Genomic DNA, 24,952 nt, shown 5'->3' on the forward strand with positions numbered 1-24,952 from the left:
AAAAAAAAAAAAAAAAAAAAAAAAAAGAAGGTGCAAACCTGAGGGCCTGTCAACTTAGACGAACCTGGGAAGGAGACGAAGGTTTTTTTTTTTTGGTGTGCCCCTTATCTTTTCTAGCCTCCAGCTAATCCTGACAGCATCCCATCCTCTGGACCTCTCCTCTTACCACCCACAACTCGGCAGCCCTGCGTCCTCTCTGAAGTACACAGATTGGCTCATGTCAACTGTGTCTGCCGCCTCCCCACAGAGGCACTGGCCTTTTAGCACAGTTACACATGTTGTACCCCCACAGGAATATACCTCCCCGACAAGAGGGAGTTCTAAGAGGGAGAGGGAGAACTGAGGAGGTGGCCTAAGTAGAGGAGGGCTGCTGGCCATAAAGCCCTTTCCCATGGGGAGGAAATGGAGGTTATGACAGAGCACTGGGTGGGGAGTCAGTAGTTGGTTCCAGTCATGGCTGTGTCACCTTCCAGCTGACTGAACCCAACCAAGTACTGCCATCTGTGTGAGCCTGTTTCCCCTGGGAGGACATAGCTGCTGCCGTAACACGAACCATCAAATGCTGCCTGCCTATTGCATGTCAGGCACTTTCTCATCTTCCATCAGGCAGCATTGCTCCCACTTTCCTACTGAAGCTCTTACATGGCACACTAGGGTGTGATCACGTGCCCAATCCCCAGGGATCTGGGGGTGTAGCCAGAAGCAGCCCACTAGAAGCATGACATCACTTTCAAAACTCCTTTTAAAATCTTTAAATACACACCAGGTTTGCATTCTGCTGCATAATAAATCCAAGTTTTATTATAAAACTCACCACCTCCAAACCCTCAAGTAAAATTCCAGGAAGATGATGTATGTGCCATGTATATTCAGCAGCACCATCCTGTACCCCCTTCTCCCACACTCAGTTTGAGAGCCATAATGAATGCACATGCATAGCAAGTGCATGAAGTGGTATCATTCCCATTTTACAGAAGGAAATCAAGGGGAGTTACATCCCCTCATGCCCTGCCTCCAGCCTCCCAATCTCTGGCTGAAGCTCTCTATCAGCCCATCCTCCCTCCCCATGTTCCAACCGCCCCAGCAGGTTCCAAAGTATCCCCAGCAGAATGCTACCATCCTGCCTCCCTTTGGGGGTTAAATGGGATATGGCTTGAGAAAGTGCTTTGTGCGTGGTGAAGTGATGTGCAGCAATGAGGCAGTCTGAGTTTTGACTTCTGGGGAACACCGAGACCTGCCTGGGGGCCCTCTCTACTGGATGGCCACCTTTGCCTTTATCCAAAAGAATGAGTTTAATGGCTGTAGGGACCTGCTAGAAGAATTTGGGGGATAGTGGGACCAGAATGGACTTAGTGAAGAGGAAACTTGCCTTGGGTTAGGCAGGGTGAGGGAACTGCACCATCCTTTTAGAACTGTGCAGAAGCAGTGAGGAGGGCTGGCAGGTGGGCCTGGTAGAAGAGGATTTGATGTGTGTTTGAAAACCTGGGCTACTACCATTTGACTGATGCACCTGCTCCCAAGCAGGGGTAAAATGGCGTCATCACCTACTCTCTTGACCTTGGTTTTCTGCATCTCATAAGAGTAAAGAGCAGCAGCAACTAAGGCCGGTCCTAGTTAGCAGGTTACAAAATACTTTTTTTTTTTTTTGATACAAGGTCTCATTCCCATTGTCCAGGCTGTAGTCCAGTGGTGCGATCACAGCTTACTGCATCCTGGACTTCCAGGGTTCAGGTGATCCTCCCACCTCAGCCTCCAGAGTAGCTGGGACTACAGATGTGAGTCACCATGCCTGGTTGATTTTTTGTATTTTTATATGTATGCATGTATGTATGTATGTACGTATTTGAGTAGTGCGATCTCGGCTCACTGCAACCTCTGTCTTCCAGGTTCCAGCGATTCTCCTGCCTCAGTCTCTTGAGTAGCTGGGATCACAGGCATGCACCACCAACGCCTGGCTAATTTTTGTATTTTTAGTAGAGATGGGGTTTCATCATGTTGGCCAGGCTGGTCTCAAACTCCTGGCCTCAAGTGATCTACCTGCCATGGCCTCCTAAAGTTCTGGGATTGCAGGTGTGAGCCACCGTGTCATTTTTTTTGTGTATTTTTAGTAGAGACAGGATTTTGCCATGTTGCCCAGGCTGGCCTCGTACTCCTGGGTTCAAGTGATCCTCCCGCCTTGGACTCCCAAAGTGCTGGGATTACAAGTGTGAGCCACTGCTCCCAGCCTACAAAAGATTTTCATACCTATTATCTCATCTGAGCCCTCCGTCCTACCACCTGAGGTTGCTATGACAGGATTTAGCCCCCCTGCCAGTAATGGGTATGGCCAAGCATGGCAGGAGTTGTGCAAGTGTTATGGAACTCGATTCACTGCCACCTTCCATCTTAGGGAGATACCTCTCCCAGAGAACATCACGCTTTTAAAAATGAATGTAAGCCCAGGCGCGGTGGCTCACACCTGTAGTCCCAGCACTTTGGGAGGCCAAGGCAGACGGATCACTTGAGGTCAGGAGTTCGAGAGCAGCCTAGCCAACATGATGAAACCCCATCTCTATTAAAAATACAAAACTTAGCCGGTGTGGTGGTAGGTGCTTGTAATCCCAGCTACTCGGGAGGCTGAGGCAGGAGAATCGCTTGAACCCAGGAGGCACTTGAACATCCTCTGGCTCAGGCCTCCCTCCACGAAGGTGCCCTCTCTGGGAGGCCAACACACAGCCAGAGGCTACCTGGGTATCTTGAGGCAAAGGCTAGGATTGTTGACTGTGTGAGAGACTTTAATGAAGTCACAGGAGGGCCCTCTGATAATTCCTCACTCCTAGGGCTGAACAGGGAGTACCTCTCTCTGGGCAGGGCTTGGCTGGATACTAGCCTCAGACCTTCCTTTGTCTAAGCTCCATTTGGAAGCCTTGAAGACACCTGCTCATGCCAGATACACAGTGTATCTTCTGCCGGAGCAGACTGGCAGATGGGTGAGTGCTCTGTCTTTGGCACTTACCCTTGCTCCCTGCTTCCAGTCATTCAGGCTCTGGTTGAAGCTCTCTACTAGCCCAATACCCTCCCCATGTTCCAGTTGCCCTATCAAACTAGCACTCCCTGTGGTCGTGGTGGTGGGGAGAGCAATCAGTTTAAATTTATAAAACGATTTGCACTAAGGTAGAAGTGACCCACGACTTCACCTTCCCATGGGCATTAGCTGTTTAAAAAGGAAGTCTGTTAACCTAAATTCTGCTCTATAATTAGTGGAAAGTGATGTGTGGGAATTCTGAGTCCAGGAGGGGATGGCATCCAGGTCTCCTTACCTATCCTGGAGCACAGAAAGAAGAAAACCAGATGAACAGGAGCCAAGCACCCTCTCTTTTCCTCCAGCAATACCCCACAATTGTTTGAGGAGGCAGGCAAGGCCATAGAGTCATGCAGCTGACCTTGCGGGTGGGCCTCCAACTTCTCCCCTGGCTGGTTAGGAAAAGCCTGCCCGTGACTTTTTCCTCTGCCGGAGTTAAGGCTGCCCAGTTTCAATTCCCCTGCTCTGTGCAGGCTGGAGAGGGCTCCTAGGAGGTGAAGGGGACTACATATGCCCCAAGCAGAGGCAGGCAGGCAAGCAGGCAGAAACTTCCTGGGCTTCGGCCTGCCTGGGCCGCGCATAAGGGGCTGGTAAGCCGGGAGTCCTAGAGTCTGGCCCACGTGCATCCTTCTCAGTCAGCCGGACCAGCCTTGCTTTCTGCCTGGGGAAGCCCTAAATTGGCCTGGGCGGGCGCGCTGTGCGGCTCTGGGACCCGCCGCGAGGCAAAGTCCGCCCTAGGCCCTTCCACACGGACGCAGGCAGCCTCTGTCAACAGCCCCTGGCTTATCTGCCGCCGCTGTGGCTGTTTGCCTTCGGGGAGGCCCCGGCGGGCCTGGGGGTGGGGAAGGCCTGGAAGCCGCAGCTTTGGAGCTGGAAGGGCCCTCAGCGGCGATGTGCACCGGCTCCCGACGGCTCGGGGGGCGGCGGGGTCGTCCAGGTCCCCGAGGCTTGACCTTAGCCGGGGCAGTCTCCCCTACACCCAGGCTTGGGCCATAGGACCTCCTGCTAGCGCACTCCCTCTCCCAGGCACTTCGCCGAGTCCCTGCGGGCGGAAGCGGGAAGCGGGACGCGCCCGCGCTTCGCGCCCTTTCGCCTGCGCCGCCTCTCAGGTGTCAGAGCTTCGGCGGGGGCCGCGCCCCCGGAGCTGCTGCTCAGGCTTTTCCGAAGAGGCGGGGCGGGGGGGGCCTCTCACTACCCCACACTCCACATCCTGGGAATCCCCGGCATCCGCCCCCCGACCTAGGCAAGGGTTACCCCAGAAACGATCCTGGGTCCAGGGCTGCCCTGACCACTGGGGGAGAAGAAGGGGAAGCGGCAGGCTAGCGACCGAGCCGGCGCACCCAGCACCTGGCGGCGGGGGGTTGTTCCTGCTCTGTGAGGCTTTTCCTCTCTGGTGTCACTGACAAACCCCATCGGCCTCCGGGCTTGTGAACCCCTGCAGGTCGCCACAGCTTCCCTGCCTTGTCCCAGCAGATTGTGCGGCAGAGCAGGCGCGCGGCCACAGCTCTCCCCGCCCCGCCGCGCCGACCCGGCCTTCTGGGCAGGCCCCAGACGCCCGAGGCCGGGGGCGCCCCTCGCCTCTTCCTCGGCCTCAAGGACACTTGCGAAACGTGGATCTAAAGCAAGTCCTTCGCGCTGACCACGGACAGTTATTCAAGGTATTTGGTCTTGGTTAAAACGAGGGGAACAAGGAGGGTGTCCCAGGAGCCGCACATCCCTAAGTGGCGGGCGTCAGGAATGACTTAACAGTGCCCAGGGCTGTTTTCCGAGGGTCATACCTGGTCCCAGAACACCCAGGCTATCAGAGGCAGAGACTAGCAGGCTGATCCTGCCCCCTTGCAGCCTCAGTTTACCGCGCCTCTCTGCCGCGCTCTGGAGCGGCGAGCGGGGAGGATGGGAGACAGGGCGCGCACTTGGTGGGCCGCGTTCCGCTCCCAGCCAGAGCTCCCAGGCCCACGCCCCTCCCTCCCCTGCGTCCACGCCTCGTGCGGGCGCTGGGAGCAGACGGCAACGGCTCCCGAGCAGAGCCTGGAGCGCCGCTCCACTCCCACTCAGGAGAGGGAAACCGTGGCAACGGCGGGGGTGGGGCCGCGGCACCGGAGAGGGGGCAGGGAGTGAGGGAAACTCTCCTTCGCCCCTCTCCTTCCGAGAGTTCACCGGGCAAGGCTCAGCCCCTACGATCCCTCCTGTCCTACCCCACAGCCAGCCAGGTCCGCTACCCCCGCTTCGCCCAGTCCCCGCGGCGGGTCGCCTGCTCCTCGTCCCGCTTCTTAGACGCCCCAGGGCCAGCGCCACGACCTGCCGGCGGAGCCGGGGTGAAAGTTGCCCAGGCGAGAGGTCGGCCAGGCGCCTCCTTCTGACCCCCAGATTCCTCCTAAACCGCGAGAACAGGACCTTCCGCGGGAGGGAGCATGGACCGGAGCGGGTCCTCCGGGAGCTCCGAGCCAGGTCCCCCGTGCAGCCCCCGCGCCCGGCGCTGGCCCCGCCCCCGCGGCCCGTACCTGACCCACGTCCTCGCCCGCTTCCAGCTGCACGTTGCCGCGGCTCCGGCTCTCACTGTCGCTCAGCAGGTCGTCCTCCGAGTCCTCGAGCAGCGACGAGGAGCCAGTGGAGGAGACCGACGAGGTGGAAAGGCGGCGCGGCTGCTGCAGGTGCGAAGAGCCCGCTGCCGGGAGGCAGTCCCTCTCCCGCTCGGGCGGCCCAGGGCTGGTCGGGGGCACGTCGGGCTCCTCGGCTGTCACGGTCAGCTGAGGGATCACCGGGGCCGGGGGAGCCCGCGGAAGCCCGTTGGGGACCTGTCCCCCACGCCGCTTGGCCCCGCGGGCCCGGGGCTCCCCCGCGGCGGCGGCCGCAGCGACCGCCGCACAGCGCGCCTCGAAGAGCAGGCGCAGCTCCCCGACACTCCGGCGCGGGGCCCGCTCCAGCCCCGGGCTGCAGGGCCTCGCGCCCCCCGGCCGCGCCATGCCCGTTGGGCCCCCGGGCAGGGTCATTTCCCAGTGCCGGCGCCGCCGCTGAGCCCACCAGCCCGCGGCGCGCCGGGGACTGGAGCGGCTCGGCGCCCCCGGCTGGAGACGGCCCCGGGGCGGAGCCTGCGCCGCTGCACGCCCGCGCCCCGCCTCGGCCGCGCCCCCCGCCCACTCCTTCCACTTTCAGAGAAAGCGCGGGCCTCCCAGGGCCTCTGCCAGGGAGAGAAGGCTCTCGGTGACTCCTCGGGGTGGCGGGGAAGTCCAGCCTCCGTAGGCACAAAACCTGGGCCCGGGCCCGGAGGCTTCGCTCCGCCTGCCCTCGGGGAGGTGGGAGGGGCCGCTCCGCGCCAGGGCCTCGCAGCCTTCCCGGGCTTCGCGGCTGGGAGAGATTCCTCCAGGCCGCTCCACGGGCCCTGTCCCCGCGCGGGAGGAGCTGGTCCTACTCTTGGTCCCCTACCCCGTTCCTCGGGTTCCTTTGCGTGTTTCATCCCTCCCGGGCAAGGGCTTCAAGTCTCCCGGGCCTTTCCTGGCCCGAGCTCCTGAGCAGAGTTGAAGGCCCCTGGCCTCCCGAAGAAGCCCCACCCCAGGGCGTGCACCCAAGTGGAGACTCTACCCCAGGGACGAGCTGAGGCTGCTCCCTGCAAGTTCCCCACTTCCCGGCGGGCAGAGAACAAGGTCAGGGGGCGGGGCCTGGATCTGTCCCCGTGGCCCAGCCGAGTCCCGGGCTGCATCTCCCCAGCTGCTGGGTGGCGGGAGCTGAGCCCGCCTTCCTCCTCCTCTCTTATAGGAGCTCCGGGCTTGGAGTCCGCCGTGTGGCGTTCAGCAAGTCATTTCACCTCCCTCGACTGCGGATTCTCCCGTTGCTGCGAGAATAAAATAAAATATTTGAAAACAGGTACACCACACTCTAGATGTGATTTGTAGGCAGTCCCTTTATCCCCTCCGTATATTTCTGCATTTGTACATTTAGAAAAACCTCATCCAATCCACAGAGTTGTGTCTGTAAAACTAGGAAGACAGCACTGATGTTTAAGAGTTTCAGACACTGCAAAGTGCTTACCAGTGTCATCCCATGTGGATTTTCGGCCACTTCCCATGTTGGTAGTCAGCTGACCGGCGAGGCTGCTTTGAGGAGAAGCCACTGTTTCCTATCTTATCATAGTGCCAGAGGAGTGAGGGTCCCCTCTCAGGCACTCAGTGTCTGGGGATGGCTGGGGCCCTGGAGACAGAACAGCCCCAGAAGGATTGCCTTGGATGCTGAGATGGCCGCAGGAGGGGCTTTCCTTCCCTTCTCTCCCCTCAGCCAGGGCTCAGGAATGGCCCAAGAGAAGGAAAGAGGAAGGTTCAGTGGGAACACGGGAATCTTCGGCAAAGCATAGTGGCTCACGCTTGTAACCCCAGCACTTTGGGAAGGCAAGGCGGACAGTTAGCTTGATCCCAGGAGTTCGAGACCAGCCTGGTCAAAATGGCAAAACCCTGTCTCTACTAAAAATACAGAATATTAGCCAGGTGTGGTCGTGTGCACTTGTAGTCCCAGCTACTCAGGGAGAGGCTGAAGTGGAAGGATAACTTGAGCCCAGGAGGTCGAGGCTGCAGTGAGCTGAGATCACCACCTCACTCCACCACCACACTCCACACTCTAGCCTGGGCAACAGAGTGGTAACTTGTCTCAAAAGAAAAAAGAAAAAAAAGCTGGGCGTGGTGGCATGCACCTGTGGTCTCAGCTGCTTAGGAGGCTGAGGTGAGAGGATTGTTTGAGCCCAGGAGGTCGAGGCTGCAGAGAGCCATGACATTCCATTGCACTGCAGTCTGGGTGACAGAGTCATACCCTATCTCAAAATAAATAAATAGGTGAAGATCCTGGAGAACTGAGGAAGGAAGCAAAATAATGTAAGAAAGAATGGCGATGAGAGAGGCAGGAGAAATAGAGGGAATGAAAGGGTAAGAGGAAGAAAGGCATAGAGGAGTTTGAATACTTGACCCCTTCATGGTGAACCTGGGAAATCACATTGCCACCTTCTCTAGGGCAACCGTCTGGAGGAATCTGAGTGTATGTACTCTGCAGCTTGAAGGACCTGGATGACTCGTGTCTCAGACACTCACTCCTCTGCCTCCTTCACAGCTACACTGATCTGCGGCAGGATGTGGGAAGGTGCTGCCCTCAGAGAGGGGGCTGGGAGGAAACCCAAGGTGGGGAGAGCCTGCGAGGAACTGCCAGAACTGGAAAGGTAGGGAGGGCAATGAGGGGCGAGAACATGTCCTGCACTCCTGTGTGTCAGGCGATGGATGGGCAGGGTTGGAGGTATAAGCAGGCTGGGCACTGGGTCTCTGTCCTGGCTGCCAAGAAAAAGGGGCAATTCCTTTTCTTCTTGTATTAGGCACTTGCTCAAGCCTTAGGTCTATTATACCAGCATCCAGAGAATTGCTCTTTGCCCTACCTGCCCAGGTGTCTCTCATTGGAAAGTTGAGGGCAAACCTAGAAATGGATGCTGAACTGAAATCCAATCCCATAGATTCTTAGAGCAGTAAGGGGCCTTATATCCATCTATCCTCCTCATTCACATTACAGAAGTACCAAAGAGGTTAAGTGGCTCCACCAGGGAGGTTAAGGACACACAGCTAGTTGGTGGAAAAGGCAGTGTATCCTGGCTAGGTCCCCTGACTTCCTGCGCTCTTGTCGCCCAGGCTTGAGTGCAATGGCATGATGTCGGCTCACTGCAGCCTCTGCCTCCCGGCTTCAAGTGATTCTCTAGCCTCAGCCTCCCTAGTAGCTGAGATTACAGGTGCTTGCCACCAGGCCTGGCTAGTTTTTGTATTCTTAGTAGAGATGGGGTTTCACCACTTTGGCCAGGCTGGTCTCGAACTCCTGACCTCAGGTGATCCACCCACCCAGGCCTCCCAAAGCGCTGGGATTATGGGCATGAGTCACCTCGCTCATGTTCTTTTTTTTTTTTTTTTTTTTTTTTTTTTGGAGACGGAGTCTTGCTCTTTCACCCAGGCGGGACTGCAGTGGCACTATCTTGGCTGACTGCAAGCTCCGCCTCCCGGGTTCACGCCATTCTCCTGCCTCAGCCTCCCGAGTAGCTGAGACTACAGGCGCCTGCCACCGCGCCTGGCTAATTTTTTGTCTTTCTAGTAGAGACGGGGTTTCACCGTGTTAAGCAAGATAGTCTCGATCTCCTGAACTCATGATCCGCCCGCCTCGGCCTCCCAAAGTGCTGGGATTACAGGCGTGAGCCACCATGCCCGGCACTCGTGTTCTCAACTTCTTTCATTAACATCTTGTATTTCCTGGCGGAGTGCAGTGGCCCACACCTGTAATCCCAGCACTTTGGGAGGCTGAGGTGGGTGGGTCACCTGAGGTCAGGAGTTCGAGACCAGCCTGGCCAACATGGTGAAATCCCGTCTCTACTAAAAATACAAAGATTAGCTGGGTATGGTGGAGGGCACCTGTAATTCCAGATACTTGGGTGGCTGAGGCAGGAGAATCACTTGAACCCAGGAGGCAGAGGTTGCAGTGAGCCTAGGTGACAGTGCCAGACTCCATCTCAAAACAAAGAAACATCTTGTAGTTCCTTCTGAAGGCAGAGTCTGCCCCCACCTACTACAGTCAGAAAACATAAGGGTACATCTTGGGTCAAGGCCTGGGAGTCCCTGTATAGCTGTAGGATGAGGTCAACAGGCTCTTCCTCCAAGAATAAACGTTGAAACCCTAGAACATCTGTTCATGACTCAGTTTCCCCAGTCTTTGATGCTTGAATAGAAAGGATGTGGAGAAAATCAGACTGACCAGCATGGAGGTGGAAGAGATGGCCTCTTGAGTGCTACAAAAAAAAAAAATGGTGGGGGTGTTCAAACACTTAAGCATTAAGCAGGCCAGATAAATTTTTTTTTTTTTTTTTTGAGAGAGAGAGTCTTGCTCTGTCACCCAGGATGAAGTGCAGTGGCACGATCTCAGCTCACTGCAACCTCCACCTGCTGGCTCAAGCAATTTTCCTGCCTCAGCTCCCCATGTAGCTGGGATTACAGGTGTGTGCCACCATGCCTGGCTAATTTTTTGTATTTTTAGTAGAGATAGGGCTTCACCACGTTGGCCAGGCTGGTCTCAAACTCCTGACCTCAGGTGATCTGCCTGCCTCAGCCTCCCAAAGTGCTGGGATTACAGGTGTGAACCACTGTTCCTGACCGCCAGAGAAAGTTTTTAAAAAATTAAATAAACAACAAAAAAGGGGGATACTGGTGTGTACAGGAATGTGTCAAGGTTGTTTTTTGTTTTTGGGTTTTTTTTTGTTTTTTTTTTTTGGCAAAGTCTCACTCACTCTGTCACCCAGGCTGGAGTGTGCTATCATGGCTCACTGCAGCCTCCACCTCCTGGGCTCAAGGGATCCTCCTGCCCCAGCCTCCTGAGTAGGTGGGACCACAGGCACACACTACCATGCTCAACTAATTTTAAAAACTTTTTGTAGAGTTGGAGTCTCCCTATGTTGCCCAAGTCTTGAACTCCTGGCCTCAAACAGTCTTCTTCCTTCAGCTTCCCAAAGTGCTAGGATTACAGGCATGAGCCATTGCACCCCGCCAGTGTGTCAAGTTTTTGATGGTCATTAGGTGGCTGTTCTGAGATAGGCCATGAGAGTCTCTCTGCCTTGGCCACAAGGCCAGCATACATGTCTGAGCAGATAACCTTTTTTCTTTTCAGGGTCTCACTCGGTCACCCAGGCTGGAGTGCAGAGGCGCAATCACGGCTCACTTTGGTCTCAACTTCCTGGGCCTATGTGATCCTCCTGACTTAGCCTCTTGAGTAGCCGGTACCACAGGCAGAGGCATGTGTCACCATGCCCAGCCAATTTTTAAATTTTTTGTAGAGACAGGGATCTCACTCTGATGTCCAGGCTGGTCTTGAATTCCTGGGCTCAAGCGATCCTCCTGCTTTGGCCTACCAAAGTGCTAGAATTATAGGAATGAGCCACTGTGCCCAGCCAGAACCTATCTTCTTGTGGTATCTCAGTTGGTTGATCCTCCTGTTCCCTAGAGGTCTGCTTCTTTTTTTTTTTTTTTTTTTGAGGCAGAGTCTCGCTCTGTTGCCAAGGCTGGAGTGCAGTGGTGTGATCTCAGCTCACTGCAACCTCTGCTTCCTGGGTTCAGGAAATTTCCTGTGTCAGCTTTTGAGTAGCTGGGATTACAGGCACCTGCCACCATGCCCAGCTAATTTTTGTATTTTTAATAGAGATGAGATTTCTCCATGTTGGCCAGGCTGGTCTTGAACTCCTGACCTCAGGTGATCTGCCCGCCTGGGCCTCCCTAAATGCTGGGATTATAGGCATGGCCTGAGGTCTGCTTCTTGAAGTGCCTGAGTCCTCACCCCGCTCAAAGACCTTCAGGGGCGGGCCCAGTGACTGGTACCTGTAATCCTAGCACTTTGGGTGGCCCAGGCAAGAGGATCACTTGAACCTAGGAATTTGAGGCGAGCCTGAGCAACATGCTCAAAACCCATCTCTACAAAAAATAAGAAAATTAGCCAAGCATGGTGGCACATGCCTGTGGTTCAAGGTATTCAGGAGGAAGAGGTGGGAGGATCACCTGAGCCCAGGGAGGTTGAGGCTGCAGTCAGCTGTGATCAAGCCATTGCCCTCCAGCCTGGGCAACAGATTGAGAGACCCCGTCTCAAAAAAAAAAAAAATTTTTCAGGATTTATCATGACTGAGGGCTGCATCTCTCCTGGAGAAACATCACCCTTGGGTACGAAACTAGGGAAGAAAAAAGGGCCTGGAAAATGGGATGTGTGAGGTGAGGGGTTTCTGGGGTCCTCACCCCAGCCTGCCTCATAGCTGTGCCCACCTCTACCCCATCCCCAGGGCAGCACCAGTGGCAGGAGCAAAATCACCACTCATCACCCTCTGCCAGGCACAGTGCTGGTTTCTGCTTCCTAAGATGACAAGCAGGGCCTCTCACCTCGGGGAGAGAAGGGAAGGCAACAGCCTTTGACCTGTGCTCCTGAATGGGGCATCTGTTCCTTTGAGGAGGCTTCAAGTCTTCTCCAGCAGGAGCAGAGCCTCTCTAGTGTGTGTGTGGTGTGTGTGGTATGTCGTGTGTGGCATGTGTGGCGTGTGTGGGATTATGTTTGTGGTGTATATGGCATGTATGTGTGGTGCACGTGTGTGGTATGTGTGTGTTGTGTGTTGTATGTGGTGTGGGTGTGATGTGTGTGGTGGGTGTGGTGTGTGAGTGTGGCATGTGTGGTGGGTGTGGTGTGTGGTGAGTGTGGTGTGTGTGTGGTAGGTGTGTGTGTGGTGAGTGTGGTGTGTGTAATGTGTGTGTGGTGAGTGTGGTGTGTGTAATGTGTGTGTGGGGTGTGTAGTGTGTGTGGGGTGTGTGTGTGTGGTAGGAGTGGGGAAGTGAGAGGGGGTTGGGATGTCATGTTCCACTGGACCCGGTAGTGCAAGGTCTTATTCTAGTAACAACTCCCAGACAGGCACTGTGGGACTTGGTGCCCTTCCAAGGGACTTTATGACCCTAAGACCCCACTATTCTGTGACAGTACCTGTGATTCACTCATGCATTCACAGAGCACACACACTTCCATGGAGCAGCTGCTATTGTGCTAGGTGCAAAGGACACAGGAATGTGTGGATCCTGTGATGCCCCTGCCCGTTTCCGGGAGTGATAGTGTATCATTTTCATTGTCTTAGGGAGGAAGGAAACCAGAAAGGGCCCAAGAAGAAAACAGGCCCTGGGACGCTCAGTGGCTGCCTTCCCTCCCTTTCCAAGAGGTTGTCAATATGGGCGCTGGGAATTTTGGTTTCACAGCTGCTTCCTGCATCCAAAACATTCCTCACCTCTGGTCGGTTCAATGTCCTTCTCTGTCAGGGCCTACCAGAGAGGGTGCTGGAGGGCTGGCCAGAGCCCAGTGGACACGTGAGAATGGGAGAGAGGTGAGGGTCTCCTTTCTCTTGGAAAGAGGCGTGAATGGGTCTTCACCTGACAGGCGAGCCCTCAGCTCCCAGCCCCAGCCTCTTTTCCTGGCCTGTAGGTTTCCCCTCCTTCCCGGCAATCTCTGACCTCATAAATGGATGGACAAGATTTTGTGGGAATATCCAGGGATGGGTGCAAGTTTACCTCAGCAGGGCTCAGGATCTAGCAGTGTTCATTGACCCTCCACAGTCTGAGTCACTCTTGTCTAAAATGAACAAAATGTGTCACCACACCTGTGTGTGCGCAGGTAAGAACATACTCTCTCGACACTTCAGAAACAAGGTTTCCGATCCCACTCAGGAGCCTGTGTTCCTGTGATCCTCCTGCTTCTCCAGAACTCAGAACCCGCAGAACCTCACCCAGTGCGAGGGGAGGCGAAGGGGACAGGAAGGGTCTGAGGTCAGGGACTCAGCTTGCGGAGGCGACCACTGTAGAAATGCCTGGGACGTCGTCGGGGGTCCCTGCATCATGTAGTCACGGTGGCGTGTTGAGGGGCGGGGGGCGGCGGGGCTTGGGAGGTGCCTCCTAATTCCATCTGTGAGCTCTGCGCCTGCAGGTGTGACCTTCACACCTCGGGTGGGCCTGGGGACCGAGTCCACAGAGCATGCAGTGGCCCGGGGTCTGGGACCGTAGTGCCCATGTGTCTCCGCGTGGGCCGCGTGCGAGCCGGGGTCCAGCTAGCAACTCCCAAGGCGCGCGCCCCGGGGGATCCGCGGCTGGAGACGCGTGCAGGCCCCAGGCCACTGGGACCCTGGCTCCGAGGCTGCCGGCCCGGAGTCGGGAACGAGGGCAGAGCGCCCTGGAACGCAGCGGCCGCGCGCCTCCTCCCTTGCCGCGTGGACTGGACGCTAACGGTGCGGGAGGCGCACGGGGCGAGGGATGCGGGGACCGTTGGCGCGGACACGGGTGGTGCCCAGGCCGGTGCGGGGGGTGGTGGAGACACCGCGCCGGGAGCGCCGAAGGGCTCTCCTGGCAAAATTGATGGAGTCAACCTGTGCATTCCGGGCTTGCCAGGTGAAGGGGTGTGCTGCATCGCACGCGCTTAGCGAAGCAGGGCTATCCATGGCTAAAAGAGAAAAAAAAATCAAAAGTATTCGATTAAAAAAAAATAGAGGCCGGGCGTGGTGGCTCACGCCTGTAATCCCAGCACTTTGGGAGGCCAAGGCGGGAGGATCACAAGGTCAGGAGTTCAAGACCAGCCTGGCCAACATGGTAAAACCTCACCTCTACTAAAAATACAAAAATTAGCCAGGCATGGTGGCACATGCCTGTAATCCCAGCTACTTGGGAAGCTGAGGCAGAAGAATTGCTTGGACCCCGGAGGCGGAAGTTGCAGTGAGCCGAGATTGCACCACTGCACTCCAGCCTGGGTGACAGAACGAGGCTCTATCTCAAAAAAAGAAATGGAGTCTCGCTATGTTGACCAGGTTGGTCTCGAACTCCTGGCCCCAAGCCTCCCTCCTCGGCCTTGCAAACTGCTGGGATTACAGGCAGGAGCCATTGCGCAGGGCCCAAAGGTATCTATCTTTTGAAGAAGTATCGACGTAATCATCATGGGAAGGGTCAGAGCTTTGTTGTGCTTCTTTACACTTACCTTCTGGTTTGGTACTATTTTGAGTATTCACTACTCTTGGGGGTGGTAGGTAGGTCGGGCCTCAGTTGGGGCCAGCTGGAGGGTGGCGAGGTGGCAAGCCTTCAACACCTTCAGAAGCCTGGTCAGTAAAGGTGGTGTGCGTTGGCCTGTGGAGAATGACAGCAACAAGGGCCTGGCCCAGAGGCAGCACACTTTCTCTGGACGCATCCCTAGGCCAGCCCAGAGCCTCCCAGTGGGAGCCTCCATCTGGACTCAAGGTTCCTTTTCCCCCACCCCAAGTGGAGTCTCTGGGTCCTGCCCAATGCCCAGTGCTTCCGCCCTCCATCAGCCCACTCCGAGGTCCGTTCCTCTCCTCCCGGGTCCAGCGGCTTCACTCTCATTAACAACAGCATTTATTGGACCCCTACTGGAGACAGGTTGTTTTTTGAAAGGTGGAAAAGTTGTGGCTCAAAGGCGTTAAGTAGCTCAGCCCTAGGTAGTAGCAAGTGGCAGAGCGGGGATCTGAACCCTTTCCCGAGCCTGGGTGCCTTTTGGCTCTTGGCCCTCCCTTGGATCCTGAGCATGGTCTAGAAGCCCTAGACATGCCTATCTATGCTCCAGTGCTTAAAAGCCATATCTCCATGTCCCCTGGGGCTGGCCTGTGGAACCTTAAAGAAGGCAGGCTGCCTTTTGGCCCTGTCTTAGCACTGCCATTCCCTTCAGCTCCTTAACACTCTCCTTGCCAAGGGAGCTCAGCAGTCCCCACTTAAGTCAGGGAAATCGTGAAAAAAATTTGAGCTGGGAGTTGATGGCTTCCTAAGGCTGCTGGATCACAGCCACATTATAGTTACTGAAGAAAGAGTCTCCCTTCTGGAAAAACATGGCCAGGGAGATTAGGTTGACCAAACCAGCACCCTTCTTCTCTCCACTTGTACCCCAGGTGGTCTTTCTTGCTTCTCAGAGATAGGTGGCAAGTGGCTGCCCCACAGCACCCAAATCCTGGAAGATAAGCAAGCTATGTTGTCGTCTGCTCAGAACCCCTGCTCTCTAGGTCCCACTGCTCCCAACAGTTAGGTAGTGGGAGTCCTAGGGAGTTGGAGAAAACCTCATTGGACGCACTTGCAGGGTAAGCAACCTCTCCACCACCAGAAGCAGTCTTGGACGTGGCTCTTACCACTGTGATTGCCATCCCTTGCCTTCTTAAAGGGTGTAGAAGATCCAGGATCTTCTTGCTTCCTAGCTAAAATGTGTTCAAAGAGGTTGGAGACACAGCCTCAGGCACTGGGTGTGGGGAGGCCTATAGACCTCCCCAGCATGAGGGTGGGGCGGATGAAGGAATATCAGTGTTTCCTCCATAGCCACACTCATGGCCCCTGGGCACCCCCTTCAACCTCATGATAGCCAGAAAAAAGAAGAGCAAAGAAACTGTGCCTAGGCCAATTTAAAGTTGAAAGGAGGTGAGCACAGTGGCTCATGCCTGCAATCCCAGCATTTTGGGAGGCTGAGGCGGGAGGATCACTCGAGGCCAGGAGTTCAAGACCAGCCTGGGCAACATAGCAATATTCCGTCTCAACAGAAAATTTAAAAATTAGCTGGGTGTGATGGTGCATGACTGTAGTCCCAGCTACTTGGAATGGTGAGGTGGGAGGATCACTTGAGCCCGGGAGGTTGAGACTGCAGTGAGCTGTTATGACACCACTGCACTCCAGCCTAGACAGCAGAGACCCCAGCTAAAAAAAAGGTTGAAAGGCCCAGATTCTCACTAGGGTTAGGCAATACATCAGGGGTCTACTTAGCTCTGTTAAAGCTTATTGGTCTCTTACCAAGACAGGAAGTAAGCCAGGACAACTGGAGGTTTCCTTGGGTCTAGCCAACTACCCTACCAGAGAGGCTTCCGGGGAACCAGGCTGCTAAAGAGTTGACAACGGCCACTTTCACTTTTGTGGGCACAGGGCTGAGAAGAAGGAAAAGGAGCAAGAGAGGCTCTCTTGGACTTTCAAAACATGGCTTTAGGAGTTGCCACTCGGGATGCAATCCTTAGACTCAATCTGATCCCTTTGTTAAAACGGCATAATGTTTATTTACAATATTGGTACAGTTTGAGTGACAAGTCAGGACTTACACAAAAGCAAAAACATTCTTTTTGAAGTGAGTGGCAGGCAGTAGACTTTCCCTACACCTGCCAGAAGCAAGACAGACAAACAGACCTATAAACATTATGAACTAGGCAGATGGACACTGGCCTTTTTGCTTCTTGGAAGGAACTGAAAAAATGCATAAAAACAACCTTGGGTGCTGCACCCTTCAACACTGAAACTACACTGTGGAGGGAGGAGGGGCCCACTGAGGCAATTCCCCAGCACAAGAAACAGTGTGAACCACCAAGAAATCCTAGTTGGTAGGACAAAGCCAATGTCTTAATGCCTGGCCAAGATCTTGGTTCAGAGGCACTGCCTCAGCTGAGATTGGAGACAAGTCCTTAGTCTTGGTCCCAATCGCTACAGAGTCTACTCGGGTGGAAAGATACCCTTCGGTTTTCTTTGGTTGGCTTTTCTGCCTGCTGTGTGCATTGACATCTCGCGGGGGTTTCAGCGGCTACATGTGGGGAGGTGGTGGCAAAGTGGCTACAGTGTGATGCAGTTTTAATAAAAATTTTATTACACAGCCATAATGTAATCAACGCTTCTCCAAATCCAAATGATACTAAATACAGATCTACATGGTGGATCAGAATGACTCCAGCGAATTATCTGGATTCTATAATTTTATGTTTTTTAAAACCAGAAATCAAAAAAAAGTCCAAGTTCATCATGATAGGAGAGGTCCCAGCAGCTCCAGGACTCTGCTGAAGTCCAGGCAATGTTAACAGTCTGTGATTCCACATTTACACAATAGTCTATAAAGAGTTTCGGTCAATGGACTATTCAAGTATATATGATTTTAACGAGTCCATCACCACTCCTTTGCCCAAGTGAACTGTGTCACAGCTACTACATAGCTGTGTTACAGTCATATTTAGCAATTTTACAATCATAATACTCCTTTAAAACCATCCATTGCTGCTTTAAAAATAAAGTAAACTAAGTTAAAGCGACACTGAGGCTCTACTAAACCCAGAAGTTACCAAGTTCATTTTTATGTTTAAATACAACTTACAAGTCCATGATTTCCCATCGTCCCCCTTCCTTGTACGAAAGCAGGGTGAGGAAGTACAAAGCAGAGCTTTTAGATTCGCCTCTCGTGGAGACCGGAGCTCTCAGCTGTTCCTTTAGCTTAGCGCTTGGTATATAGAGTCAGCTGTACTTTGTTCTGAAAGATTGTTAAATGCCACTTTTATTTACACTTGGAGCTTTACACCTGAGAATGATTATCAAGCAGTCAGCTTATCTCTTTTCAAACATTTCATAAAGACATACACACACCTCTGCTGGCTTTGCCCTAGCTGCACGACAATATATATGCTGACCATATATATGTATACACACACAAAACTGCACATGCTTGAAACATTTGCAACCTAAATCCTTTTGAGACGGAGTCTCACTCTGTCACCCAGACTGGAGTGCAGTGGCATGATCTTGGCTCACCACAACCTCCGCCTCCCAGGTTCAACGGATTCTCCTGTCTCAGCCCCCCGAGTAGCTGGGATTACAGGCGTGCACCACCATGCCCGGCTAAGTTTTGTAGTTTTAGTAGAGGTGGGGTTTCACCGTGTCAGACTGGTCTTGAACTCCTGACCTCAGGTGATTCACCCGCCTCAGCCTCCCAAAGTGCTGGGATTACAGGCGTGAGCTACCGTGCCTGGTGTAACCTAAATCTTTTTGTGTTTGCTCTCCACATTCATATTCAGAAATTTCTCTTAAAAACAAAATGTAATTCTTGCCAAAACAGCAAAACAGAATCACTAGGAAGAGGCTGGTATACTGGGTGAGAAAAATAAGTTCTACGTTCAGCCAAGAAGCTGTGGGCTGTACCCACGGGATGAGCAAGACATTCACTGCCCTCCCTGGTACCTGGCCATAGGCTTCCCTCCCACACCTGCCAGGACACAGCCTGCAGGTCAGGGGGCTAAACTGGGGAGTTTTCTCCAAAGTTGGGAAGGGATGGGGAAGAGTAGGTGGGAATGGGGAAGTTACACAGCTACAGCAGTCAGGCCTGTTTAGTAAGAAGAATCACATTTAATGAGTTTCTTTCTTGCAGTTTCAGATGCTCAAGTACAGCTGAAAAAAATCTGAAACAGCTATAGACCCATGACAGACTGATACAAAGAGTACTGCATTTTAAAAAAATGATAAAAAAATCCACACACTTACACACACACACACACACACTCTCGCTCTCAAATTAGACACCCCCCCCCCCCACAAATGTACACTTTTTGGAAACTAAACTGGTTTTGAAACCCCTTCTTCCAAAAAGAAGGGCAGAAGAGAAAGATGAAGAGAGGAAGGAGGACCGCAGGTGCCCAATCCCGCTCCCTCCACAAGGTCAGGTGCCGAATGTTCAATGGGTGGGCCAAGGCAGTCTGTAGAGGAGACCGCCTGGTGCTGCTGCTATTGCCCCAGGGGCTCCAGCAAGATTCCCAGCTCCATGGTAATACTGAATGCGTGCAGAGTGGCCAATGAACTGCGCGGTTAAAAAAACAAAAGGCAAACACAAATCTAAAGACATGGATAAAGCCCAAGAGAGCCCAGGCCCACACTGAGTGGGGCCCTGGGGGAGGGGAGGCTGGTGGGAGATGGTGTGCAAACAAGGGAGGTCTATACAGCAAATGGTTTATATTACAGATGACTGGCAGTTTAGAGTCTCTTCCCAGTTCAACAGCTGCTCCAGCCCAAAGAGGCTAAATCAAAGGAAAGGAGGAAAGGTGGGACGCTGCGATGGGGCATGCAGGGTCAGAAGCAGCAGGCTGGGTGTGCTCAAATAAGCCCTCGTCGTTTTTTGTAGTCTTCCAAGTTCAGAGATCTCCTTGGAGCCCCATCCTTGGCTGGCGGAGCCTTGGAGGTGATGGCTAAAGCCTTTGACTCTGTGGGAAAGAAAAGCAAATTGGCAGCTGAGGTCTAACAAAGTCCTCTTAGTCCTGTGCTGCACTCCTGCAGGCAGCCTCCTGACTGTGGCCCCGTTCCCTGTCACCATACCCGCAGCCTGTCTTGGCCTGGCCTGTGGATGCTGATGAGCCAACATTCCCCTTTCTTCCCTAAAAGTGGGCTTCCTTGTTGCCCCAGAGAACCATGGATCCATCTGGTTCTCAGCCCTCACCACCTGCCCCACCCTCACATACCTGAGCTGGGAACTTGTAAGTCAATCTTCACATCAAAATCGTGTACTTTGAACAGATCTTCTGAGAGGTCACTGGCTGACTTAGAATTCAAATCTTTATCTTTGCCTTGACCCTGGAATGTAAAGAGGAAAACTAATGGTAAGAGCATAAATGCAAGTGGATTTCAAGCAGCAGCAGCCACTAACGGTACAAAGCTCTTATCTGAGTTCATTAGATTTTCCTACTAAGGCCCCTTTCTGATTCCTTCTCTCAGAGGGAGGCAACAGACAAAGAGCTTTCTCTCCTGAAGGCTAAAGGCACAGAGAAGAGGGCGGGCTTGTGTCTGTGGTATGAGTATAGAAAGGGTGGGCTTAAGACAACGGGTCACTTCCTGACCTAACATTTCAGAAGTCCTGAGACCAGTTAAACTCCAACAGGAAAAGACTTAACTTGGATGGAAAACTACTTTTTTTTTTTTTTTTTGAGATGGGAGTCTCGCTCTTGTCACCTAGGCTGGAGTACAATGGGGCAATCTTGGCTAACTGCAACCTCCCCGTCCCAGGTTCACGCGATTCTCCTGCCTCAGCCTCCTTAGTAGCTGGGATTATAGGAGCCTGCCACCACGCCCAGCTAATTTTCTTTCTATTTTTAGTAGAGACGGGGTTCTACCATGTTGGCCAGGCTGGTCTCGAACTCCTGACCTCAGGTGATCCGCCCACCTCCGCCTCCCAAAGTGCTGGGATTACAGGCCTGAGCCACTGCGCCCAGCAAGAAAACTGCTTTTAAATGTTCCATTTTCAACGAGCTTTCACTTTTACAATGTCTGATCTTTGTATGTTGTCTCTCCTCCTGTGAAGCTGGCAGGGTATATAGTAGTACCCTCATTTTATACAGGAGAAAAGGGGATGCTGAGGGCTAGAAGCCAGCTGCCGAAGGACATAGTCAAGGCCCTAGGTAAGTAGTGGTGTTAGGTTTGGAATTAAAGTTGTCTGTTGATTATATCTGTAAATAACTGGGATGGAGAAGGGACTCCAAGAGGGACTCCCTGTTCCTCAAGGTGGAAAAATCAAGCCCAAACTAGACAAGGTACTTGTTCGGTGTCTCAGCCAGCAGCCTCACTCAGCAGGCAACAGGGTGGTACCACACTTGCCTTGCTCATTTCCTTTGGAGCATCTGGTAACACTCCAGAACCGTATTTTGCATTCAGCTGGGCCAAGATGGCAGCTTGAACAGCTGGGTCTCTGGACTGAGAGAGAAAATAACTCATTTTAGAGATTGTTTGACACTGACAGAGTCCTACTGCCAGATTCTTTCCCACCTACCAAACTAACATCACAAGCACCACAGCCGACCCATCAGCAGCTAGTGGGGTTTTCCTCAAAGGCAATTACAAGCTTGAAAGCCAAGCCCAGCCCAGCCAGGCCCTAGCTAAGGGATACATTACTAATGTCTGCTGCACTGTAAACCCACCCTGATACAGGAGGATCAGTCACTAGGTTTTTATAAATCCATGCCACGTTTTCACTACCTATATGCCCTATAGCAAGATAAAAAAGGAAGTATCCAGACCCAAGAGCTCCAGACAAGCAAATCCCAGCTAAGAAAACATTATTTTTAACTTCGTTATTAATTTCCTAATGGAACTCATTTTGTGTCCCAGAATCTAGGTCCTGACTAAAACGTCCTCTTTCGGCACTCACATTAGAAACGATGGTAGGCTTGCACTGCCGCCGAGTAAACGGATCCATCTGTTGGTTTTTCATGTTGTGACTTTCAGCCTGAAACAGAAAGCATGCACCACACAACTGTACCTCCATCCCCCTCCTCTCATTCACCATAAGCTCACAGGCAAATAAGTCTTTGCACGGGACTGAAAAAAAAAAAAAAAAAGCTATTATCCTTTTCCTTTTTTTTTTTTTTTAATTTTTTTTTTGAGATAGACTCTCGCTCTGTCACCTAGGCTGAAGTGCAGTGGCGGAATCTCAGCTCACTGCAACCCTGCCTCTCAGGTTCAAGTGATTCTCCTGCCTCAGCCTCCAGCAGCTGGGACTAACGGTGCAAGCCACCACACCCAGCTAATTTTTTTATTTTTAGTAGAGACAGGGATTCGCCATGTTGGCCAGGCTGGTCTCAAACTCCTGACCTCAGGTGATCCACCCACCTCAGCCTCCCAAAGTGCTGGGATTACAGGCGTAAGCCACCGTGCCCGGCTAATTTTTTTTATTTTTAAAATGGATTCTCAATCTTTTGCCCAGGCTAAAGTGCAGTGGCCCGACAGCTCACTGCAACCTCCGCATCCCAGGTTCAAGTGATTCTCGTGCCTCAGCCTCCCAAGTAGCTGGGATTACAGGCGGGCACCACCATGTCCGGCTCAGTTTTGTATTTTTAGGAGAGACAGGGTTTTGTCACGTTGGACAGGCTGGTTTCAAACTCCTGACCCCAGGTGACCCACCCGCCTTGGCCTCCCAAAGTGCTGGGATTACAGGCGTGAGACACCGCGCCCGGCATATTATCCTTTTCCCTTCAAGAATACCAGAGTACATATGGGGGAAACAACCAAGAAACAGAAATTGAGAAAAAACAAATACCTGTGGAGTAGAATCTAAGGATGGGAAGAGGTAGGACAGGGCAGAAGACTGCTGCTTTTCATTATGAATAAATTATATCGATGTACGTGGACATACAGAGAGAGTGTGTATATGTTAAGTGCCTATGTTATTTCAATAATTAAAAAATAAACTTAGGCAAGATGTAGAAAAGATGTCATGGTTTATTAATTAACTTTGTTTTAGTGATTCAGATAAAGTTTTCTTACCACAAGGGCCTTCTCAGACTCTACAATGTTCCACTCCCGGTTCCGCTGGTTGATGTAACTGTGGGGTGAGTAAGAGGGATGAGTCAGTGGCTGTGAAACAAGGGAGGGAGGGAACCACTGAGCCCTGAACCCAGATATCTATGGGGTCAGTGCAGCACAGGGTGTACAGGCCACAGGCTTGCCTGATAATTTTGGCCAAGGTCTGTGGGCCAAAAATCGGCTCCATAACACACCTGATAGCGGATATGTTCTTGGTCCGCTGGCGGTCCAGGGCCTCTGCCCGTTCCTCCAGCTCATTCAGTTGATCTTGGATTTGTTTGGCCTTGTCCTGATCCCCCAGGTCCTCAGCCATGGCCTACACACAGAGAGATGTGTGAGTGAGTTCTTGGCTACATACAACTGACTCCATATCAAGTATCCCCTTACTTCTAGCACAGGCAAAGATATCTCATGTGGTGAGCAAAGGACAGGAGATGTGGAAGAATATTGTATAAGTACATTACAAATACAAGATATAATTTATATTATAGTAGTGCACGGTACAATGGGGAACACCTTCCCATACAACTACCTGGCTGTGGGTCCCTGGTGGCAGTAGAACCCCAGGCCTCATAGGGTGGCTAAACCAGCATAACAAGGCCCACCCCAACCCAATGTGAAGAATGGAAAATCACCAGCCACAGGTGGCCTTGACAGTGTCATCTGTCTGTTCAGACTCAGTGTTAAATACCACCCCAGGGTCTATTTTATTACACAGGAAACTGAAGTGACTAGAAAGTAAGAAGACTGGCATGCAGAAGATCAGTTTGAATTTAGGGAATGGAAAATGGCCAAGGAACGTTGCCCAGGTGCCAAGAACACACTGTGTTGCTTACGATCGAGCCCAGAATTTTCTCCCAATCCTGCCACCGCTAACTTGGCAGAGGACGAACAAGTTTGATTTCCACATCTCCTTACAGGATGAGGAAAGAGGCTCGAGTACAACTCCTTACCTTTTCCTTCAGTAGCTGAGTCTTCTTCATAGCGTAGTTGGGTGGAGCTTTTCTGAACCTTTCTTTCTCTTTTACAATCTGTACCAGAGAGGAGATACCAGCAGTGAGGTATTCCTAAGCTATTTTTGTAGACAGGCTAAGTGAGCCCATTTTGGATGCAAACAGCTAGTTACAAGGGGGCTGCTCTTCCTATAGCAGTGTCATGCCCCAGAGAGAGAGAGAGCGGGTTCATTCCAAGGGATACTATGCTGCTTCCTGGGTCACGGAGATTCTTCTGGGACAGTCTGAAGGAACATGCACCAAGAAACAGCAGCCCAAGGGCCTGGTAGTGTAAGGCTAGCCACTGTCCAAGAGAACAGAGATCAAATAATTTTACCAAGATGTTTTAGAGAAGGAAAACTCTTGAAGGATCAAGCCTAGCAGAATACAGATCCCTGAACCCTAAATACACTTTAGTGTATGTAGCCTCATTTGTTGTCTCATCTGAACTCTGAATACACTTCAGTCTATGTTAGCCTCATCCGGACAGGAGAATGTATAGAAAAAAGCTTGATGAACTATAAATAATAAGGTAGTAATATTAGTACTCCCTCATTTTCATGCATAGCTAAAAATGTCAAGATATAGGGAAATAAAAGAGAATCATGTTCTTCTCTCAATACTGGTTCTTGATGAACCTCCGGGCTCTGGGGCACCAGGTTTCTTACCTCTTCAATGTCCTGATCATTGAATTTATAATTAAGAGCTTCTTTAATAGATAACTCCTTTTTATTGATTTCATCTAGAGTGGGCAACTGCATGCCAGCAGAGAACATCTGGATCAAAAACACGATAAAAGATTATTAGTAAGGGATTTTGGAGAGATATTTTCTCAACGTGCACGAACAACTGCTAGGTAATCTCTAGCCACGTACCGCTTCTTTCCACTTCATAAACTCACTTTCGGTGAATTCTTGGTTTGAGACAAACTCTAAACGGAACACGCGTTGGTCATTGCCATGCCTACATAAAAGAGAGACAGCATCTCCAAGAAATGTGCATGTTGACTGTAGTACAAGCAAAGCAACCTTACCAGACTATGTACCACCTATATATACCTATTGCAGTGGTTCTCAATCCTAGCTACCCTATAAAATCATCCCAGGCTGTTTTAATGAGCTGCCAAGATTGAGATCCCAAAGCTAGCACTGGAAACCAAATGGGCTTGGTCAGTGCTTCAAAAGTCAATTTACAATAAAATCCATTACAGTCAACATCAACAATATGCAACAGAGCCTGGGACAGGCGTACATGCCTGTGGTCGCAGCTCCTCACGA

At 52.3% G+C, this 24,952-nt stretch overlaps 2 protein-coding genes across 2 annotated transcripts in view; both read right to left on the minus strand.

Moving 5' to 3' along the window:
- Positions 1-6,145, minus strand: part of ITPKA (inositol-trisphosphate 3-kinase A) — a 9,923-nt gene extending 3,778 nt beyond the window's left edge. Inside the window, exon 1 of the mRNA XM_032174239.2 lies at positions 5,563-6,145. Coding sequence (XP_032030130.1) covers positions 5,563-6,051 — 489 coding nt within the window. The 5' untranslated portion in view covers positions 6,052-6,145. The remainder of the gene's footprint in view (positions 1-5,562) is intronic.
- A 10,424-nt stretch (positions 6,146-16,569) lies between these two features.
- The window catches only part of RTF1 (RTF1 homolog, Paf1/RNA polymerase II complex component), a 72,578-nt gene continuing 64,195 nt past the window's right edge, over positions 16,570-24,952 (minus strand). Inside the window, exons 10-18 of the mRNA XM_032174807.2 lie at positions 24,551-24,638; positions 24,344-24,451; positions 23,637-23,714; positions 22,878-22,999; positions 22,645-22,702; positions 21,530-21,607; positions 20,980-21,075; positions 19,851-19,962; positions 16,570-19,595 (exon numbers count right to left, since the gene is read on the minus strand). Of these exons, the coding sequence (XP_032030698.1) occupies positions 19,489-19,595; positions 19,851-19,962; positions 20,980-21,075; positions 21,530-21,607; positions 22,645-22,702; positions 22,878-22,999; positions 23,637-23,714; positions 24,344-24,451; positions 24,551-24,638 (847 nt within the window). The 3' untranslated portion in view covers positions 16,570-19,488. The remainder of the gene's footprint in view (positions 19,596-19,850; positions 19,963-20,979; positions 21,076-21,529; positions 21,608-22,644; positions 22,703-22,877; positions 23,000-23,636; positions 23,715-24,343; positions 24,452-24,550; positions 24,639-24,952) is intronic.

This window comes from Hylobates moloch, unplaced genomic scaffold (genome assembly GCF_009828535.3).
Source record: "Hylobates moloch isolate HMO894 unplaced genomic scaffold, HMol_V3 SCAFFOLD_14, whole genome shotgun sequence".
NCBI classification, from domain to species: Eukaryota; Metazoa; Chordata; class Mammalia; order Primates; family Hylobatidae; genus Hylobates; species Hylobates moloch.